The sequence below is a fragment of the Hypanus sabinus genome, chromosome X1 (assembly GCF_030144855.1).
Source record: "Hypanus sabinus isolate sHypSab1 chromosome X1, sHypSab1.hap1, whole genome shotgun sequence".
Taxonomy (NCBI): Eukaryota; Metazoa; Chordata; class Chondrichthyes; order Myliobatiformes; family Dasyatidae; genus Hypanus; species Hypanus sabinus.
Genome location: NC_082738.1, coordinates 60339377 through 60356735, shown reverse-complemented (window position 1 = coordinate 60356735; position 17359 = coordinate 60339377). Strand labels below are relative to the sequence as shown.

The 17359-nt window shown below is 38.1% G+C and overlaps 1 protein-coding gene across 4 annotated transcripts in view; it reads right to left on the bottom strand.

Moving 5' to 3' along the window:
- The window catches only part of eftud2 (elongation factor Tu GTP binding domain containing 2), a 111924-nt gene that overhangs the window by 58811 nt on the left and 35754 nt on the right, over positions 1-17359 (bottom strand). For all 4 annotated transcript variants that reach the window (XM_059956649.1, XM_059956648.1, XM_059956650.1 and 1 more), the window contains exons 14-19: positions 11699-11834; positions 9245-9372; positions 8773-8966; positions 6688-6799; positions 6204-6344; positions 250-351 (exon numbers count right to left, since the gene is read on the bottom strand). In XM_059956649.1, the coding sequence (XP_059812632.1) occupies positions 250-351; positions 6204-6344; positions 6688-6799; positions 8773-8966; positions 9245-9372; positions 11699-11834 (813 nt within the window). The remainder of the gene's footprint in view (positions 1-249; positions 352-6203; positions 6345-6687; positions 6800-8772; positions 8967-9244; positions 9373-11698; positions 11835-17359) is intronic.

Sequence of the window (17359 nt, the reverse complement as noted above, 5' to 3'; positions counted from 1 at the left end):
AGCATTTCTTTACACAATGAGTTGTGGACACATGGAACAAACTACCTAGTTGTGTAGTTGAGAATAGTACCTTAGAGACTTTCAAATCTAAACTTATTAGTTATTTCAACACACTTTGTGAATAGGAATTTTGCATGCTTCGTTGGGCCAAATGGCCTGTTTTTGTCAAAAACATTCTAATGTTCTAACTGCCATCAAATACTCAAATATACATTAGCTATGAAGTCACAATCAGTGAATTTGCATTACCTTTATATCAATTTCAGAATACATCTTCCTGAGGTCATGCATTACACAGTCCAGGTAGAGTTCTCCAGTTCCCAATATTACATGCTCCCCAGACTCCTCTACCTAAAATCAGAAAATAACTTGGGTAAGTGACCAATTACTATTAGTGAAAAATTTAAAAGCTCACTTCACGCTTTGATGAAAATTGTAACTTTACATTACCATGAGTTTTATTAAAATACAGGGGTAATTTTGTGTGTCATGTATAATTGTACTCCATTAGAAATACCACAGAGATAATTCAATTCCGCTGTGGTTTCCAGCACAAATATTAGAGAAATCTGGATAGCTTATAAAACATATAAATACAAGTACACAAGAAGAAAATGGGAACATTTTTCCATATCCCTCTGTTTCTTGATTACTTATTTTATTCATCACCATACTTAATACTTTTATTGACCCAGCTTCCACCACATGCTGGGCAGAGAATTCCAGATTCACCATTCTGTGAGAAGAAATTCCTACATACCTCAATTTGGAATGACTAGCCCCTTAGCTTGTAGTTAGGTCCCTTTGTCAGAGATTTCCCCATTACTGAAAACACTCCAAACATATACCCAGTCAAGCATTCTTATAAGTTTGAGTAACACCACTGCTTATTATTCCGAACTTCAAGGAATAAAATCCCAAACTATCTCTTTAGAAGGACAATCTTCACATCCCATGAAATAGTCTAGTGAATCTTTGTACTGCCTGTAAATGTTAAATTTTAAGGTAAACAGATTGAAATTACACAGAAAATTACACGTAATGCCTCATCAATGTCCTGTACAATTTCAACAAAACTTCCCATTTTTCAGCTCCAACCCTTTTGCAATGAATGCCAACATGACATTTTGCCTTCTTAACTACTTGTTGGAAAAGCTGCCAGCTTTTGTAGCAAAGACAGAAACACTCAGATTTTCACTGATGAGAGTTCAAACCAATTTAGTTTTGTTTCCTATTGGCGTTGTCATGCCATGGTAAAAACCGAAGTTCAAAAGTAAATCTATTATTAAATATGTCACCATACACTACCTTGATTAGTTTTTGTAATACAGCAATGAGTATTATTCAAAAGTTTATAATTTCTCTAAATGCTTCAGTAAACAGAACAAAACTCAACATACTTTCATAAGTGCTAAAGGATGGAATCCGATTTAATATCACCAGCATACATCATGAAATTTCTTAATAGTAATCGAAATTTGTTGGTAGTAAATTTAAGTAAAAGTACCGCAATAAACATTTTCACGTGAATAATCAGAAACCAATAAACTTTGCTTTCACTCACTGACTTGTAGTATTAAGTGGTCTTTGAATGTAGTTTACTATGACAATGTAAATATTGAATGCTGCCATAAACAATACTCCTATTACAATACTCCATAAACCATGGAACACTACAGCACAGTACAGGCCCTTCAGCCCTCCATGTTGTGCCCACCCATATAATCCTTACAAAAAGTACTAAACCCACACTACCTTATAACCCTCCATTTTTCTTTCATTCATGTGCCTGTCCAAGAGGTTCTTAAATACCCCTAATGTTTTAGCCTCCACCACCATCCCTGGCAAGTCATTCCAGGCACTCACAACCCTCTGTATAAAAAAAACTTACCCCTGATGTCTCCCCTAAACTTCCCTCCCTTAATTTTGTACATATGCCCTCTGGTGTTTGCTATTGGTGCCCTGGGAAACAGGTACTGGCTATCCATCCTATCTATGCCTCTCATAATCTTGTAGACCTCTATCAAGGCCCCTCTCATTCTTCTACGCTCCAGAGAGAAAAGTCCCAGCTCTGCTAACCTTGCTTCATATGATTTGTTCTCCAATCCAGGCAACATCCTGGTAAATCTCCTCTGCACCCTCTCCATAGCTTCCACATCCTTCCTATAATGAGGTGACCAGAATTGAACACAATACTAGAGTTGCAACATGACCTCTCTACTCTTGAACTCAATCCCCTTGTTAATGAAGCCTAGCATCCCATAGGCCTTCTTAACTACTCTATCAACCTGTGCAGCAACCTTGAGGGATGTTAGCTACCACATTCCAAAATATAGCTCAGATTTCAACTTCACACTGCAAAATGAATTAAAATCCACATTTCCTAAACCAACTATAACAAGAAATGCTTGCAAACTTGAAACTTGAACTACAAATGTGCAATAAAATGAATAGGTTTAAAATCTGCTTACATTTTTCTATTATATTTGAGCCTAGACCCATCACTTCTCTTCTATACAATATGTGCAGGTAACCTTGCACTACAAGTATTGTAAATATTAGCTAAATCAACACAGTACTTTCAGCTTATTTAAAATATAGATTAAACTATTAACTACTAGTAAGATGGCAGCAGCTTCTGACGCAGTGGCCACTCCACATCAAAGGCATATTTGTTTGTCCAGCATGTCTCCTTTAAGATCGCAAGTCACTGCTGGATACCAAGAACATCAAGTACTGCAGAACTATCTCATCAGCGAGTTGCTTGATAGCAATGGAGCTGGACTTATTGTATGCTGTTGTTGTGTTGTCACCTGGTCTTGTTGCATATGGTTGTTCTGAGATGGTGAGAAGTCCAAAAAGGTGCGAGTGATTGTCTTGGATGTTTTTATTTTGCTCACAAGAACCTGTTCGACATTAGTAATGTAGAATACTGCAAGTCTGATTCACTGATTCTTTGGCGAGGCCAAAGGCAAAGAGCCACGTTGTCTCATTTGTTGGACAGACAAGATCTGTTGCAGGCACCAAAGGTGGTGTGTGCTGCTGGATTTCATATTGGGTGGGGGGGGGGGGGGGGGGGAATGACCCTCTCTTGTCGGTGCTGCCCTCTGGTGCTTGCTCGATTGGAAGTACTAGCTGGACCAGGACAACTCAGGGACTTGGGGTATATTATTTTTTTCTCATTGTGACTGTATATTTTTATGAAATCATAACTATATGTGCTATCTGTGCTACGTGAAGTGTGCTGTGGGTGATGTATTTTGCACTTTGGCCCCGGAGGAACACTGTTTCATTGGCTATATTCATGCATGGTTGAATGACAATTAATCTTAAACTTATGCATTTTCTACATTACTACAGATAGAAAAAAAACCCAAATCAAAATGAAGAAAATTAATACAGTGCAAAAATAAACATACAATAATATAATACAAAAAAGATAATTGAGAAAGCACCCAAATTGAAGACATATAAAATTGGTATCCTCCCCAAGCCCCACAACAAAAAAAAACTCCAGACCAACCACAACACAATATAGAGAATATAAATCAGGACATTCAAACCCTCAAAACTGTAAATACACTTAAAAACAGAAGATAACAATGCCTACTACCAATAAAAAAAGAGCTGAAAGCAAGGGACCAAAAAAAAACCTTAGTTAAGAGGAAGGTTATGAAAGTACTCAATAAAAGGTCCCCAGACCTTATGGAACTTTATATCCGAATTAAGAACTGAATAATGAATTTTTTCAAGGTCTAAGCAGGACATAATATCATTAAGCCATTGAGCATGCATGGGCGGGGCAACATCTCTCCATCTAAGGAGGATTAAACATCTAGCCAGAAGAGAAGCAAAAGATAATATTCGACACTTAGTCGAACTCAAACGTAAATCTGTCTCACCCAAAAAACCAAACAAAGCAATTAAAGGGTTAGGTTCTAAGTGGTGATTCAGAACATTAGATAAAGTTATGAAGACATCTTTCCAAAATTTCTCCAAGCTAGGACAGAACCAGTACATATGAACAAGAGAGGCCTTGCCCCTTTTGCATTTATCACAAAGAGGTCTATTTTAGGGTAAAATGAGATAATTTAGATTTAGACATATGGGCTCTATGAACAATCTTAAACTGTAAAAGGCAATGGCGAGCACAAAGAGAGGTTGAATTAACCGATTTGAGAATCGAGTCCCAAGTCTCATCAGATAAAGAGATATTTAAATCATGCTCCCAAGCCATTCTAACTTTATCCACAGGGGCACGCCGTAAGAATGCTAATTTATCACGAATAAATGATATTAAACCTTTACCCAGTGGATTAATAGAAAGAAATAAATCCATAACATTTTTCTCAGGCATTTCAGGGAAGTTAGCGATTAAAGGATTAATAAAGTGTCTAATTTGGAGATATCTAAAAAAATGAGCATTAGGCAGATTGAACTTAACAGAGAGCTGTTGAAAAGATGCGAAGCGATTATCAATAAAAAGATCTTCAAAATGTCTAATGCCCTTCCTATACCAATCATGGAATGTTGAATCATACACAGTAGGTAAAAAAAAGGTGATTATGTAAGATAGGACTAGAAAAGCAAAAACCATAGAAACCATAAAATTTTCTAAACTGAGCCCATATTCGCAAAGTGTGTCTAACAAGAGGATTAACAATTAATCTGGACAAACTACTAGGGAGTACAGAGCCAAGAAGTGCAGAAATAGATAAATCTTTAGTGGAACTCAACTCCATTGCCACCCAATTAGGGCACTCGGGTTGGCCATGGAAAGAAGACCAAAAGGTAGCACAACGTATATTGGCTGCCCAATAATATAAACGAAAGTTAGGTAAGGCCATGCCACCCTCTTTTTTAGATTTTTGGAGATAAACTTTATTAATTCTAGAACGTTTAATCTTCCACAGATATGACAAAATAATAGAGTCTAAGGAATCAAAAAAAGATTTAGGAATAAAAATTGGGATTGATTGAAATAAATATAAAAATTTAGGGAGAACATACATTTTAACAACATTAATACGACCTACCAAAGACATAGATAGAGGTGACCATTGTGACAGACTCTGTTTTATAGCATATAAAAGATTGGCAAAATTTTCACGAAAAAGATCTTTAAACTTCCTTTTGACTGTAATTCCAAGATAAGTAAATTGATTATGAACTACTTTAAAAGGGAGGTCACAAAATGTTAATTCTTGTGCTTCTTTATTAATTGGGAAAAGTTCACTCTTATGTAAATTAAGTTTATAGCCAGAAAACTGGCTAAACTGATCAAGAAGTGAGAACATTGGAGGTAAGAATGTAGACGGATTTAAAAGAAAAAGTAATAGATCATCAGCATAAAGAGAAACTTTATGTTCAACACCCCCCCTTCCAAATCCCGGTCAATTCAGGACAGCTTCGAAATGCTATCGCCAAAGGTTCTACAGCCAAATTAAAGAGAAAGGGACTTAAAGGGCATCCCTGACAGGTGCCACGTTTGAGGTTAAATAACTGGGATTTCTGAAAATTAGTCAAAACAGAGGCAGTAGGACACAGATACAGCAATTTGATCCAAGAGATAAAACTTTGACTGGAGCCTAATTTTTCTAAAACTGCAAATAGGTAGTTCCACTCTATACGATCAAATGCTTTCTCCGCATCAAGGGAAATAACACATTCAGGAATCCCAGTTGAAGGTGAATATAAAATGTTAAATAAATGCCGAATATTAAAAAAAGGAAGACGGTTTTTAATAAAACCAGTTTGATCATCAGAAATAATAGCAGGAATAACAGTTTCTAATCTATAAGCCAAAACTTTGGCCAAGATTTTAACATCAACATTAAGCAAAGAAATCGGCCTATATGAGGAACACTCTGTTGGGTCTTTACCCTTTTTTAATAAAAGAATAATAGTTGCCTCATTAAAAGAGGGTGGCAATTTACCATAGTTAAACGAATCAGATAGTACTGAGAGTAACTGAGGAGAAAGAAGTGAAGAGAATGATTTATAAAATTCTACGGGGAACCCATCAGGTCCAGGAGATTTCCCTGAAGACAATGCAGAAATTGCAAAAGATATTTCTTCTGATGATATAGGCGAATTAAACTTGAAATATGGTCCTCAAGTTAGGTATCAGTTCTAAACTAATGACACATGCATTTTTTGGAGAAAATACAAATGTTTTCTGGACAGTGATATTGGATTCATACCTTAGTAGTTAGTGATGGGTAGCTTTTGTTGACTTTCCTTAAGCCATCCAACATTTTTGGAAGCTCAGATGGATTGACAGGTTCCACAGCTATTTTAATGACAGATGCTGTATTAAACTTGAGAGGCCTGAAAATCTGAGCCTGAAATTATTAACAGTCCAGCAATTAGTTAAACAGAATTTACCACATTAACATTTCAAACAAAGGAACTTGGCATACATGACACATCTTGATTCCAGCTTAAAAAATAATTATTGTTTCCAAAGCTCTTTTACCAGACGGTTAAGTGAAACCGAAGAAATTTAGCCCAATTGTGTCATCTGTCAGAGTACACATCAATATCAACAATTATTATTCCAAATGGATCAGTGACAATGACGCATATTGTAACAGGTAGATTTTATCTTTTCTATATAAAAGATTAAGATAATTTATTAAACTCCATTTTTTCAAACCGGATTTATATGAAGCCAAAATGTGTTACCTCATCGTTTCCTCTTGGTTCCGTTATAGTAGCTGTCTTTACAATAGGTTGGTCGACTCCTTCTATGAGCACCCAGTTACCAGCTGGAACTCTGTTAACCTCTATGTGATACCTTAAAAGTTATAACATTTTTAAAACATTCATAAACAAGTGACTTAAATGCTTCACCAATGCACAATCTGAGAATTTATTTCTATTAATTAAAAACACATACTTAACAAATGTACAATAATTTAAAATCATAACACTCAGTTTGATTGTCATATAGGATGCAAATTGTAACCATGGTCACCTTAGCACACTGGAAAACTGAAATCCTATGCTAGATATTAATGACATTTATACATCACCTTCCATGTCTCTGCTGGAGATCTGGAAGTATTGTGCAATGGTCACTGTTACAATGCAGGAAACCAAGATCCAATCCCAGTTCCATCCAAACCATAAACTGATGTCCTAGCATTTCCAAACAGTGAATTTATACCATCTAGGCAACTCAACTCCTACAGTCAGGATGAATTAGATTAACTCACATTCAGAAAATGTTGTGAAAACAATCAGTTGGGAGTGCGGGGAGTGACTTGCAAAATGTTTAAGGGGTAAAGAAGTTAAAGTAAATTTGGAAAGTTAGTCTGTAACAGTGAGCCATTCCCAGATCTATTGGCATGACAAGCTTTAGGAAGAAAGGTCACTACTCAGATACCCATTTAGTTTTGAATAGCAGTAATATGCAAAATCCTCTTCCAAGTTCCAATTATATACAGTTAGAATTGTTAAGCAAGCTATAGCATTTGTATGCCATACATCAGATTCTGGAAACCGATTACTTCAAGCTCTGTCAAGAGGGAAGAAATTACGAAGTGGAAAGACGGAATGATTCAAGAATGTTTTCAACCTCCTTGAAAAGATGCAAGATCCCAAATGACTCCAGGGAAATGACTCCTGGTCCTTGAAAGTTCATTGACAGTGGGAGTATCTGGCATGGCAGAGAACCTCAGATCCATGTGTCAGAAGCACACAGACGTCTAGCACAGAAGATGGACGTGTCATAATTAACCCACCCACCCATAACATCAGTCATTTCTTGATCCACTGTGTAAGAACCTCCTTGTCACATTATTACCTAAACAGTCATTTCAGAATTGGATTGGAAGCAAAGGACTGCCTAAGAGTAAGATACTTAGGAAGAGAAATTGATATTGAACAGAAATTGATTCTTGTATATTAGGAGAATCAAAAATGGGGTTAGTGAAGAAAAGTAGCATCGAGTTAAAAGGTCAGTTACGATTATACTGAACAACAGACATGTCAAGAGGGGTTGGATGGCCTACTCCTGTTTATTTCTTGTTCTAATTATAGCAGAACCTTTCCAATGCAATTACCAGTTTTATTACCTTTACAAATATGATCCAGATAATGTCTTCCTTACGCAGGGTACATATTAGCATTCAAGACATGCTCATCATCTCAAAATATATCATATTTTTTCCAAACAGATCCCACTTCATCTCTTACTACGTGGGCTGCAGGTTAATGTAGTGGCTAGTATAATGTTTTACAGTGCCAGTGACCCAGGGTTCAACCCTGTTGCTGTCTGTAAGGGGTTTGTATGTTTTCCCTGTGAAAGCATGGTGTTCCAATTTCCTTCCACATTCCAAAGACAAAGCTGTGGGCCTGCTATGTTGGCACTAAAAGCATGGTTACATTTGCGGACTGTCCCAAGCACATCCTCAGATTGTGTTGGTCACTGACGCAAATTATGCAAATGTATTTCAATGTACATGTGACAAATAAAGCTCATCTTTACCTTTGCTGAGGATAGATGGATAGATTATTGGAATCCCCAAATTAATCGCTATTTTAGTTTCATACTATTTGCAAACATTATTTTTCTCTTTACTTTCTTTTTAATTAATTGTATTCAGTCTAATTTCCATTTTAAAAATTTAAATAGGTATTATGAGCCTCCTTACTAAAGGAAAAACTAAATAATTCAGCTGATTTTCATGGAACAATGATGTTAGAATTTTCCACTAAGTTCAGATACCTATCCAAAGGATTGGTTGAAGCATTGCTAATAAAGACCTTGCAACTGAGATCCAGAGCCGGCCCACAGTGCAGATTTGTGAATCTTCTTCATCTTCCAATGTGTAGTTCTCGCCAAGTACTTTCACTGGCTGCCCTGCGTGAATAGTTCCACTTAACACCCTGCCAAATGCATGGAACTGAACACCATCCTCTGTACTATACATTTTAGTTGTGTGGCACATCAAAGGCCCCTATGTAAAGAAAAAAGTGCAGGCATTATACATAACAGTTCCATCGTCGTAGGTTTAGATTAATATAAACAGAAGAAACATTTGTTAATTAAACGAACACTAGAATGTTTAAATCTTCCCAAAATTACAAAACAATGTTCCACATTAGTCAGCAATAAAATACTAAATAGTTTAGTTCACTGTTGCTGCTATTTGACAAGTGAGTCATTGATTATGGTTATGGAATCAGCCCACCCTCATGAGCCTGCAAGCAAATCACTTCGAAGAATTTTACTTACATCTGGATCACATTCTATCATTGTTTCACCAAGATCCAAATCCAGGTTGCCTGTGTAAGTATGTTCGATCTTATTCCTTGCACCCGACTGAGGTGATGGAATATGCTGTACACACATGTCCACCAAACCTATAGAAAAATTGTATTTGGTATCATGGGTCTTTTAGCAAGTCTCTTCTAAAGATGTAATATTTGCAATAAATTGTGAAAACAAAAGGCTGCATTGTCCTTTTCATTGCAACAATTTGTTCAAATTGACTTTACATGCAGGTTCTAATAGATTAAGCAGGTTACAGCTATTCTGTAAATTTCTTACAGAATACACATCACACAGAGAAAAAGCTCTCTATCTACTCCCACCATAAAGAATAAAGTAACATAGCAATCTTAACTGTGACATGTCCTGAACTTTTATAGCTACTAATACAAAATATACTAATACTTTAACATAACTTCTAAGTCAAATCTTGGAATCATTCAAATCCTCCTAACTTTTACCTCAAAGTGCCACGCATGGGCAGTTTAAGGCTTTCAACTTAACCAACTATCCATCGATTTCCTATAACAGCTCTGACAGACAAAATCAAATGCTTTTCCATAATTTATATTTTAAAACTTGGGGGTTTGTACAATAACTCTTTGTCGTAACTCAATTAATATAACAGATACGAGAACTAAGTTATACTGTTCAAACTAAAAGTACTATTTTCAGCTACTTTATGAAGATTACCCTTTTAAGACATTTGAATCATTCTGAATATTATAGCTTCTTCAATTTTAATTACGTCAAGGACATTTATGTACATAGAAAAGCATAAAGTTATAATTTCCATTCAATCCATTGCATCCATGCCAAATGAAAAAGAACAACTTAGACTAACCTAACCATCACCACCCTTGTACATTAACACCCATTAAATAACTCTTCTTTTAAATGTTGAGGGTTCTCGGCTCCATTACTCTTCAGTCAAAAAATATTCTCCACTCTCCTCTAACCCATCAATTTTGAAGGTTCTTTCTATTCATATTTTAATCAATGCAAAGAGAAATACAGGTTTCCCCTGCTATCTGAAGACAGAGCGTTCCCATGAAACGGTTCGTGAGGCAGAATGTCCTAAAGTGAATAAGCAATTACCATTTATTGATATGGGAAAAATGAGAGCATTCCCAGACCCAAAAAATAACCTACAAAATCATGCCAAATAACACATAAAACCTAAAATAACAGTAACATATAGCAAAAGCAGGAATGATATGATAAATACACAGACTATTAAAGTAAAAATACTTTTCTGCAATCATTGCAGCACTGTCTAGCATAACGAAAATCTCACTATGTAGCGTATAATCTCACTACGTAGCACTACTAGCGTAGCGGAAGCACTCTCTCCAGTAACCTTTAAGCTATGAAGCTGCCAAATCATAACAAATAACACATAAAAATACACAGCCTATATAAAGTAGAAATAATGTATGTACAGTGTAGTTTCACTTACTGGAATCAGGAAGACAGCGAGCACACTGATGATGGTGTGTTAGGCTGAGTCAGAGGTTGGTGTGTTCGGCAATTTTTTCCAATAAATTGCTGTTTCGTCACAGTTAAACACTTGCTTATACAAGTAACCACCTTCTGTAATTACTTTCTTCAGTTCTGTTGGGAACTTTACGGCAGCTTCAGTATCAGCCAAAGCACTATCTCCAGTAAACGTTAAAACTATGAAGCTGCCGAAAAGTTCCCAGCAGACTAAAAGAGACCACTTTGCTATGAGCAGAACCAATAGTAACATTGGCAGCTTTCAAGATTCTTTCTCTCTGCATGTAAATAGTGCGAATGGTGGACGCAGGCAAGTTCAATGTGTGGACCACGATCAAAACGCTTTATTACGTCCAGTTTTACGCTAAGCGTAACACCCTTATGAGCTCCCTTAGGCTTTTCCGATATCTTAGGACACATATTGCTAATGGATGCACAAAATAAATCAAGATAAAGCACAATGGCTGGTGGTGCAGTGGCATCAGCGCTGGACTTCTGGGTGAGAGGTCCCGAGTTCGAATCCGGCTGGCTCCCTTGCACACTCTCCATCTGTGCCTGGATTGAGTAAAATAAAAACCTGGAGAGGGATGGGCTCTGCCAGGTTTCACATGCCATACAATGAGCAATCGTCAAAAAGATCGTGCAAAAGCTTAAGGGCACACACACACAAAGCACAGATGCTCACAGACACGTGTTTAAGCTCTGGCGGCTTGATGCTGAATGCAGTTCCTGGAGAGGAGCTTGGCTGACGCGCGCTGCCTTTTTTCGTAAAAGTGAAAACTCTTTGGTTAGCGAAAACAGGTAACTAATGTAGGTCTTTCGTAAAAGCGAGGCATTGTAAAGCCAATGTTCGGAAAACGGGGGCCACTTGTACACAAAAAAATTGCCTACTGCATCTTAAGCATTTCGCCAGTGAATTACCTGTAAAGTCACCGAAGAACTTCTTACAGACCAGTCGAAGCAAGGGCCTGATATTTAGCTTTAACTCCTCCTTCGTTAAGTGAATACCGAGCTCATCTAATGTACGTGGCAAAGTAGTATCCACATCACCAACAACCTGCAGAGTTCATACAAACAGCTTCAGCACATTATTTATAATCCTGCAGCTTCTAATAACATTTAAAATGATTTCTTGATATTTCTCCTCCCCATTGAGGCCATTTCTTTGCCCATTTCTCCCACTTCTCCTACCTTGCTCCAATTATTGTTGCATCTGCCAGCCCCACTTTACCTTCTCAACACTGACTACACATTGCTATTTCTTGCTTAGAGAAATAACATAATATGAAGAGCTTAACAACATCCATAAGATATGACAAAGTTCATTTCCTCATGAAAAGTTGGATTCTACATTTTGTAGACATCTGAAGGTCAGAGAAAAGTTTTTTGCTTGATATTTTGAGTGAAGTGTCATCAATAAACAAAAGCACCAGGAAGTGCACCATTACAATCTCTAACCATGAATAGTAAATTAAATAATGCGACTTCATGTTTAGCTTAGGAGGTTCGCCAAAAAAAAATGCCTCCGAAAGAATGCACAGTGACAACATGAGGAAATCTGCAGATGCTGGAAATTCAAGCAACACACACAAAATGCTGGTGGAACGCAGCAGGCCAGGTGGCATCTATAGGAAGAAGTACAGTCAATGTTTCGGGCTGAGATCCTTCGTCAGGACAACAGTGACAACTTTCTTGGATACATCATTCCAGTTCATCAGCATCACTGTCCACATTCTGACGAAATGGGAGGATTCACAATAACTATATCAAAGTTAAAAACTGAAAGTTTAGTCTTATTTCTATCATACTTGGCATAAGTATTGCTTTTTCATACATTTCCATGTATCATTTCATAAGGTGTTGGAGGAACACCTTATATTCTGTCTGGGTAGCCTCCAACCTGATGGCATGAACATTGATTTCTCTAATTTCTGTTAATGCCCCTCTTCCCCTTCTTATCCCATCCCTAATTTTTAATTTTTAGTATTTTTTTCTCTCTCTTTCCCTCTCACAATAACTCCTTGCCTGTTCTCCATCTTCTTCTGGTGCTCCCCTCCCCCTTCCTTTCTTCCAAGGCCTTCCGTCCTATGATTCTCCCCCTTCTCCAGCCTTGTATCCCTTTTGCCAATCAACTTCCCAGCTCCCCCTTCTGTCTTCTCCTTATCATTTCGGGTCTCCCCATCACCCTCTCAGATCTCTTACTATCTCTTTTTTCCGTCAGTCCTGACGAACGGTCTCAACGCGAAATGTCGACTGTACTTCTTCCTATAGATGCTGCCTGGCCTGCTGTGTTCCACTAGCATTTTGTGTGTGTTGCTTGAATTTCCAGCACCTGCAGATTTTCTTGTGTTATCATTTCATAACTTTCTTTAGCAGAAAGGGACCGACCAGCTATCAGATTAATCCCATTTCTCCACTTTTCCCTGTACTCTTCATACACGTGTCTATTAACATAGCCTGATTTTTCTACCAGTCAACCACATTAGGGGTAATTTACAGGACACAATTCACCTCATGGTTGCAGGACCATCAAGTGATTATCAGAGATGTGAGAGGAAACTGGGGCAGGCAGAAGACACATGGTCACAGGGAGAATGTGCAAACTCTACATTGGCAGCACTGGAGATCAAAAATAAACCCAGTTCACTGGAGGTACCCCACCTGCAGTGTTACTGTGCTGCTCAATTTGTCTATTTAAATAAAACAGCTACAGATTTCACTGATGTTCAGTCTTTACTTGTATAGTTTTAAATTTCATCCAAGTAAGACCATAAGATATAGGAGCAGAGTTAGGCTATTTGGCCCATCTAGTCTGCTCCACCATTTCATCATGGCTGATCCAATTTTCCTCTTAGCCCCAATCTCCTGCCTTCTATCCATATCCCTTCATGCCCTAACCAATCAAGAATCTGTCAACCTCTGCCTTAAAGACTTGGCCTCCACAGTTGTCTGTGGCAAAGAATTCCAGATTCGCCACTCTCTAGCTAAAGAAATTCCTCATCTCCGTTCTGAGGCTATGTCCTCTGCTCTTCGACATTGGAAACATCATCTCTACATCCACTCTATCAAGGCCTTTCACCATTCAATATGTTTCAATGAGGTCACCCCTCATTCTTCTGAATTCTAGTGAATACAGGCCCAGAGCCATCAAACACTCTTCATATGACAAGCTATTCAATTCTGGAATCATTTTCATGAACTCCTTTGAACCCTCTCCAGTTTCAGCACATCCTTTCTAAATTAAGGGACACAAAACCATTCTCAATACACCAAGTGAGGCCTCACTGGTGCATTATAAAGTCTCAATGTTACATCCTTGCTTTTAAATTCGAGTCCCCTTGAAATGAATGCTAACATTGCAGTTGTCTTCCTCACCACAGACTCAACCTGCAAATTAACCTTCAGGGAATCCTGCACGAGGACTCTCAAATCGCTTTGCAACTTGGATATTTGAATTTTATGCTTTTATTCCTTCTACCAACCTGCATGACAATATACTTCCTAACAATGTATTCTACCTGCCACCTCTCTGTCCATTCTCCTAATTTGTCTAAGTCATTCTGTGGCCTCTTCCGCAAAACTATCTGCCCCTCCACCTATCTTCATCTCATCTGCAATCTTTGCCAAAAGCCATCAATTCCACCATCCAAATCATTGACATACTTCTGACAGACTTCTGTAGAACACCACTCGTCACCAGCAGCCAACCTGAAAAGGTTCCCTTCATTCCCACCCTTGTCTCCTGCCAGTCAGTCACTGCTATATCCATGCTAGAATTGTCCCTATGAAACCATGGGCTTGTAGCTTGCTAAGCAGCTTCGTGTGGCAACTTGTCAAAGGCCTTCTGAAAATCCAAGTGGACAACATCAACCTGCTTGTCTATACTGCTTGTCATTTCTTCAAAGAATTCCAACAGATTTGTCAGGCAAGATTTTCCCTTGGGGTAACCATGCTGACTACAGCTTATTTTATCACGTGCCAAGTACCCTGACACCTAATTCTTAATAATCAACACCAACGTCTTCCCAACCACTGAGGTCAAACTAACTGGCCTATAGTCTCTTTTCTTCAGCCTCTCCCTTTTTGAAAAGTGGAGTGACATTTGCAATTTTCCCAAAATCTAGTGATCCTTGAAAGATCATTACTAATGCCTCCACAATCTCCTCAGCCTCCTCTTTCAGAAACTTGGGGTGTATACCATTTGTTCCAGGTGACTTATGTACCTTCAGACCTTTCAGTTTCCCAAGAACTTTCTCTCCAGTTATGATAACTTCACATACTTCATGAACCCTGACACCTCGAACGTCCACTATACTGCTAGCATCTTCCACAGTATTCAGTTTGTCCGCTATTTCCTTGTCCCATTACTACCTCTCCAGCATTGCTTTCTAGCAGTTTGATATCTACTCTTGCCTCTCTTACACTTTATGTATCTGAAAAAACTTTTGGTATCCTCTTTAATATTATTGGCTAGCTTACTTTAACATTCCACCTTTACCTTAATGACTTTAGTCACCTTCTGTTGGTTTTTAAAAGCTTCCCAATGCTCTAACTTCCTACTAGTTTTTGCTCTACAAACCACACTTCCAGAAAAGTTGGGATATTTTCCAAAATGCAATAAAAACAAAAATCTGTGATATGTTAATTCACGTGAACCTTGATTTAACTGACAAAAGTACAAAGAAAAGATTTTCAATAGTTTTACTGACCAACTTAATTGTATTTTGTGAATATACACAAATTTAGAATTTGATGGCTGCAACACACTCAACAAAAGTTGGGACAGAGTTAAAATAAGATTGAATAGTGCACAGAATATTCAAGTAACACCGGATTGTTACTTGAATCAATTCAGAACATTCAGAGACATCTCAGTGTGTAAAGGGCAAGGTCAGAAACCAACGTTGATCTTCGAGCCCTCAGGTGGCACTGCCTAAGAACTGTCATGCTACTGTGACGATTATAGCCACCTGGGCTCGGGAGTACTTTGGAAAACCATTGTCACTTAACAGTCCGTCGGTGCAACCAGAAATGCAACTTGAAACGTATTATGCAAGGAGGAAGCCATACATCAACTCTATGCAGAAACGCCGGCAAGTTCTCTGGGCTCGAGCTCATCTCAGATGGACCGAAAGACTGTGGAACCGTGTGCTGTGGTCAGATGAGTCCACATTTCAGCTAGTTTTTGGAAAAAACAAGCATTAAGTTCTCCGTGCCAAAGATGAAAATGACCATCCTGATTGTTATCAGCGAAAGGTGCAAAAGCCAGCATCTGTGACGGTATGGGGGTGCATCAGTGCCCACGGTATGGGTGAGTTCCATGTATGTGAAGATACCATTGACTCTGAGGCGTATATTAGGATTTTAGAGAGACATATGTTGCTCTCAAGGCGACGTCCAGGACGTCCATGCTTATTTCAGCAAGACAATGCCAGACCACATTCTGCACGGGCTACAACAGCGTGGCTTTGTAGACACAGAGTGCGTGTGCTTGACTGGCCTGCAGCCAGTCCAGATCTATCTCCTATTGAAAATGTATGGCGCATCATGAAGAGGAGAATCAGACAACAGAGACCACGGACTGTTGAGCAGCTGAAGTCTTATATCAAGCAAGAACGGACAAAATTTCCAATTGCAAATCTACTACAATTAGTATCCTCAGTTCCAAAACAATTAAAAAGTGTAATTGTAACACAATGGTAAACATGCCTCTGTCCCAACTTTTGTTGTGTGTTGCATAAATTTGTGCATATTTACAAAATACAATTAAGTTGGTCAGTAAAACTATTGAAAATCTTTTCTTTGTACTTTTGTCAGTTAAATCAAGGTTCACGTGAATTAACATATCACAGATTTTTGTTTTTATTGCATTTTGGAAAATATCCCAACTTTTCTGGAAATGGGGTTTGTATTATATGCCCTCTCTTTGGCTTTTATGTTGTCTTTGACTTCTCTCTTTAGCCATGGTTGTGTCATCTTGCCTTTAGAATACTTGTTCCTCTTTGGGATGTATATATGCTGTGCTTTCGGAATTGTTTCCAGAAATTCCAGCCCCTACAGCTCTGCCGTCACCCCTGCCAGTGTTCTTTTCCAATTAATTCTGGAAAACTACTCTCTCATGCTTCTGCAATTCCCTTTATCCCACTGTAATACTGATACATCTGACTTTAGCTTCTCCTGACTTCAGGGTGAATTTGATTATCTTATGATCACTATTACGATCACCCCCCACCCCCCAAATTGTTCTTTTACCTTAAGCTCTCTAATCAATTCAGGTTCATTGCACAACACCCAATCCAGAATAGCTGGTTCCCGAGTGGTCTCAACCACAAGCTACTCTAAAAAGCCATCTCATAAGCACTCTAGAAATGCCCCCTCCTGGAATTTTCCCAGTCTACCTACATATTGAAATCCCCTAAACTATATTAATATTGCCCTTTGGCATGCATTTTCTATCTCCTGTTGTAATTTGTTGACCACATACTTACCACATCAAGGTTTTTTTTTACCCTTACAGTTCCTTAGCTTTATCCACAATGATTCAACACCTTCCAACCTTATACCTTGACTAAAATTTGTGCA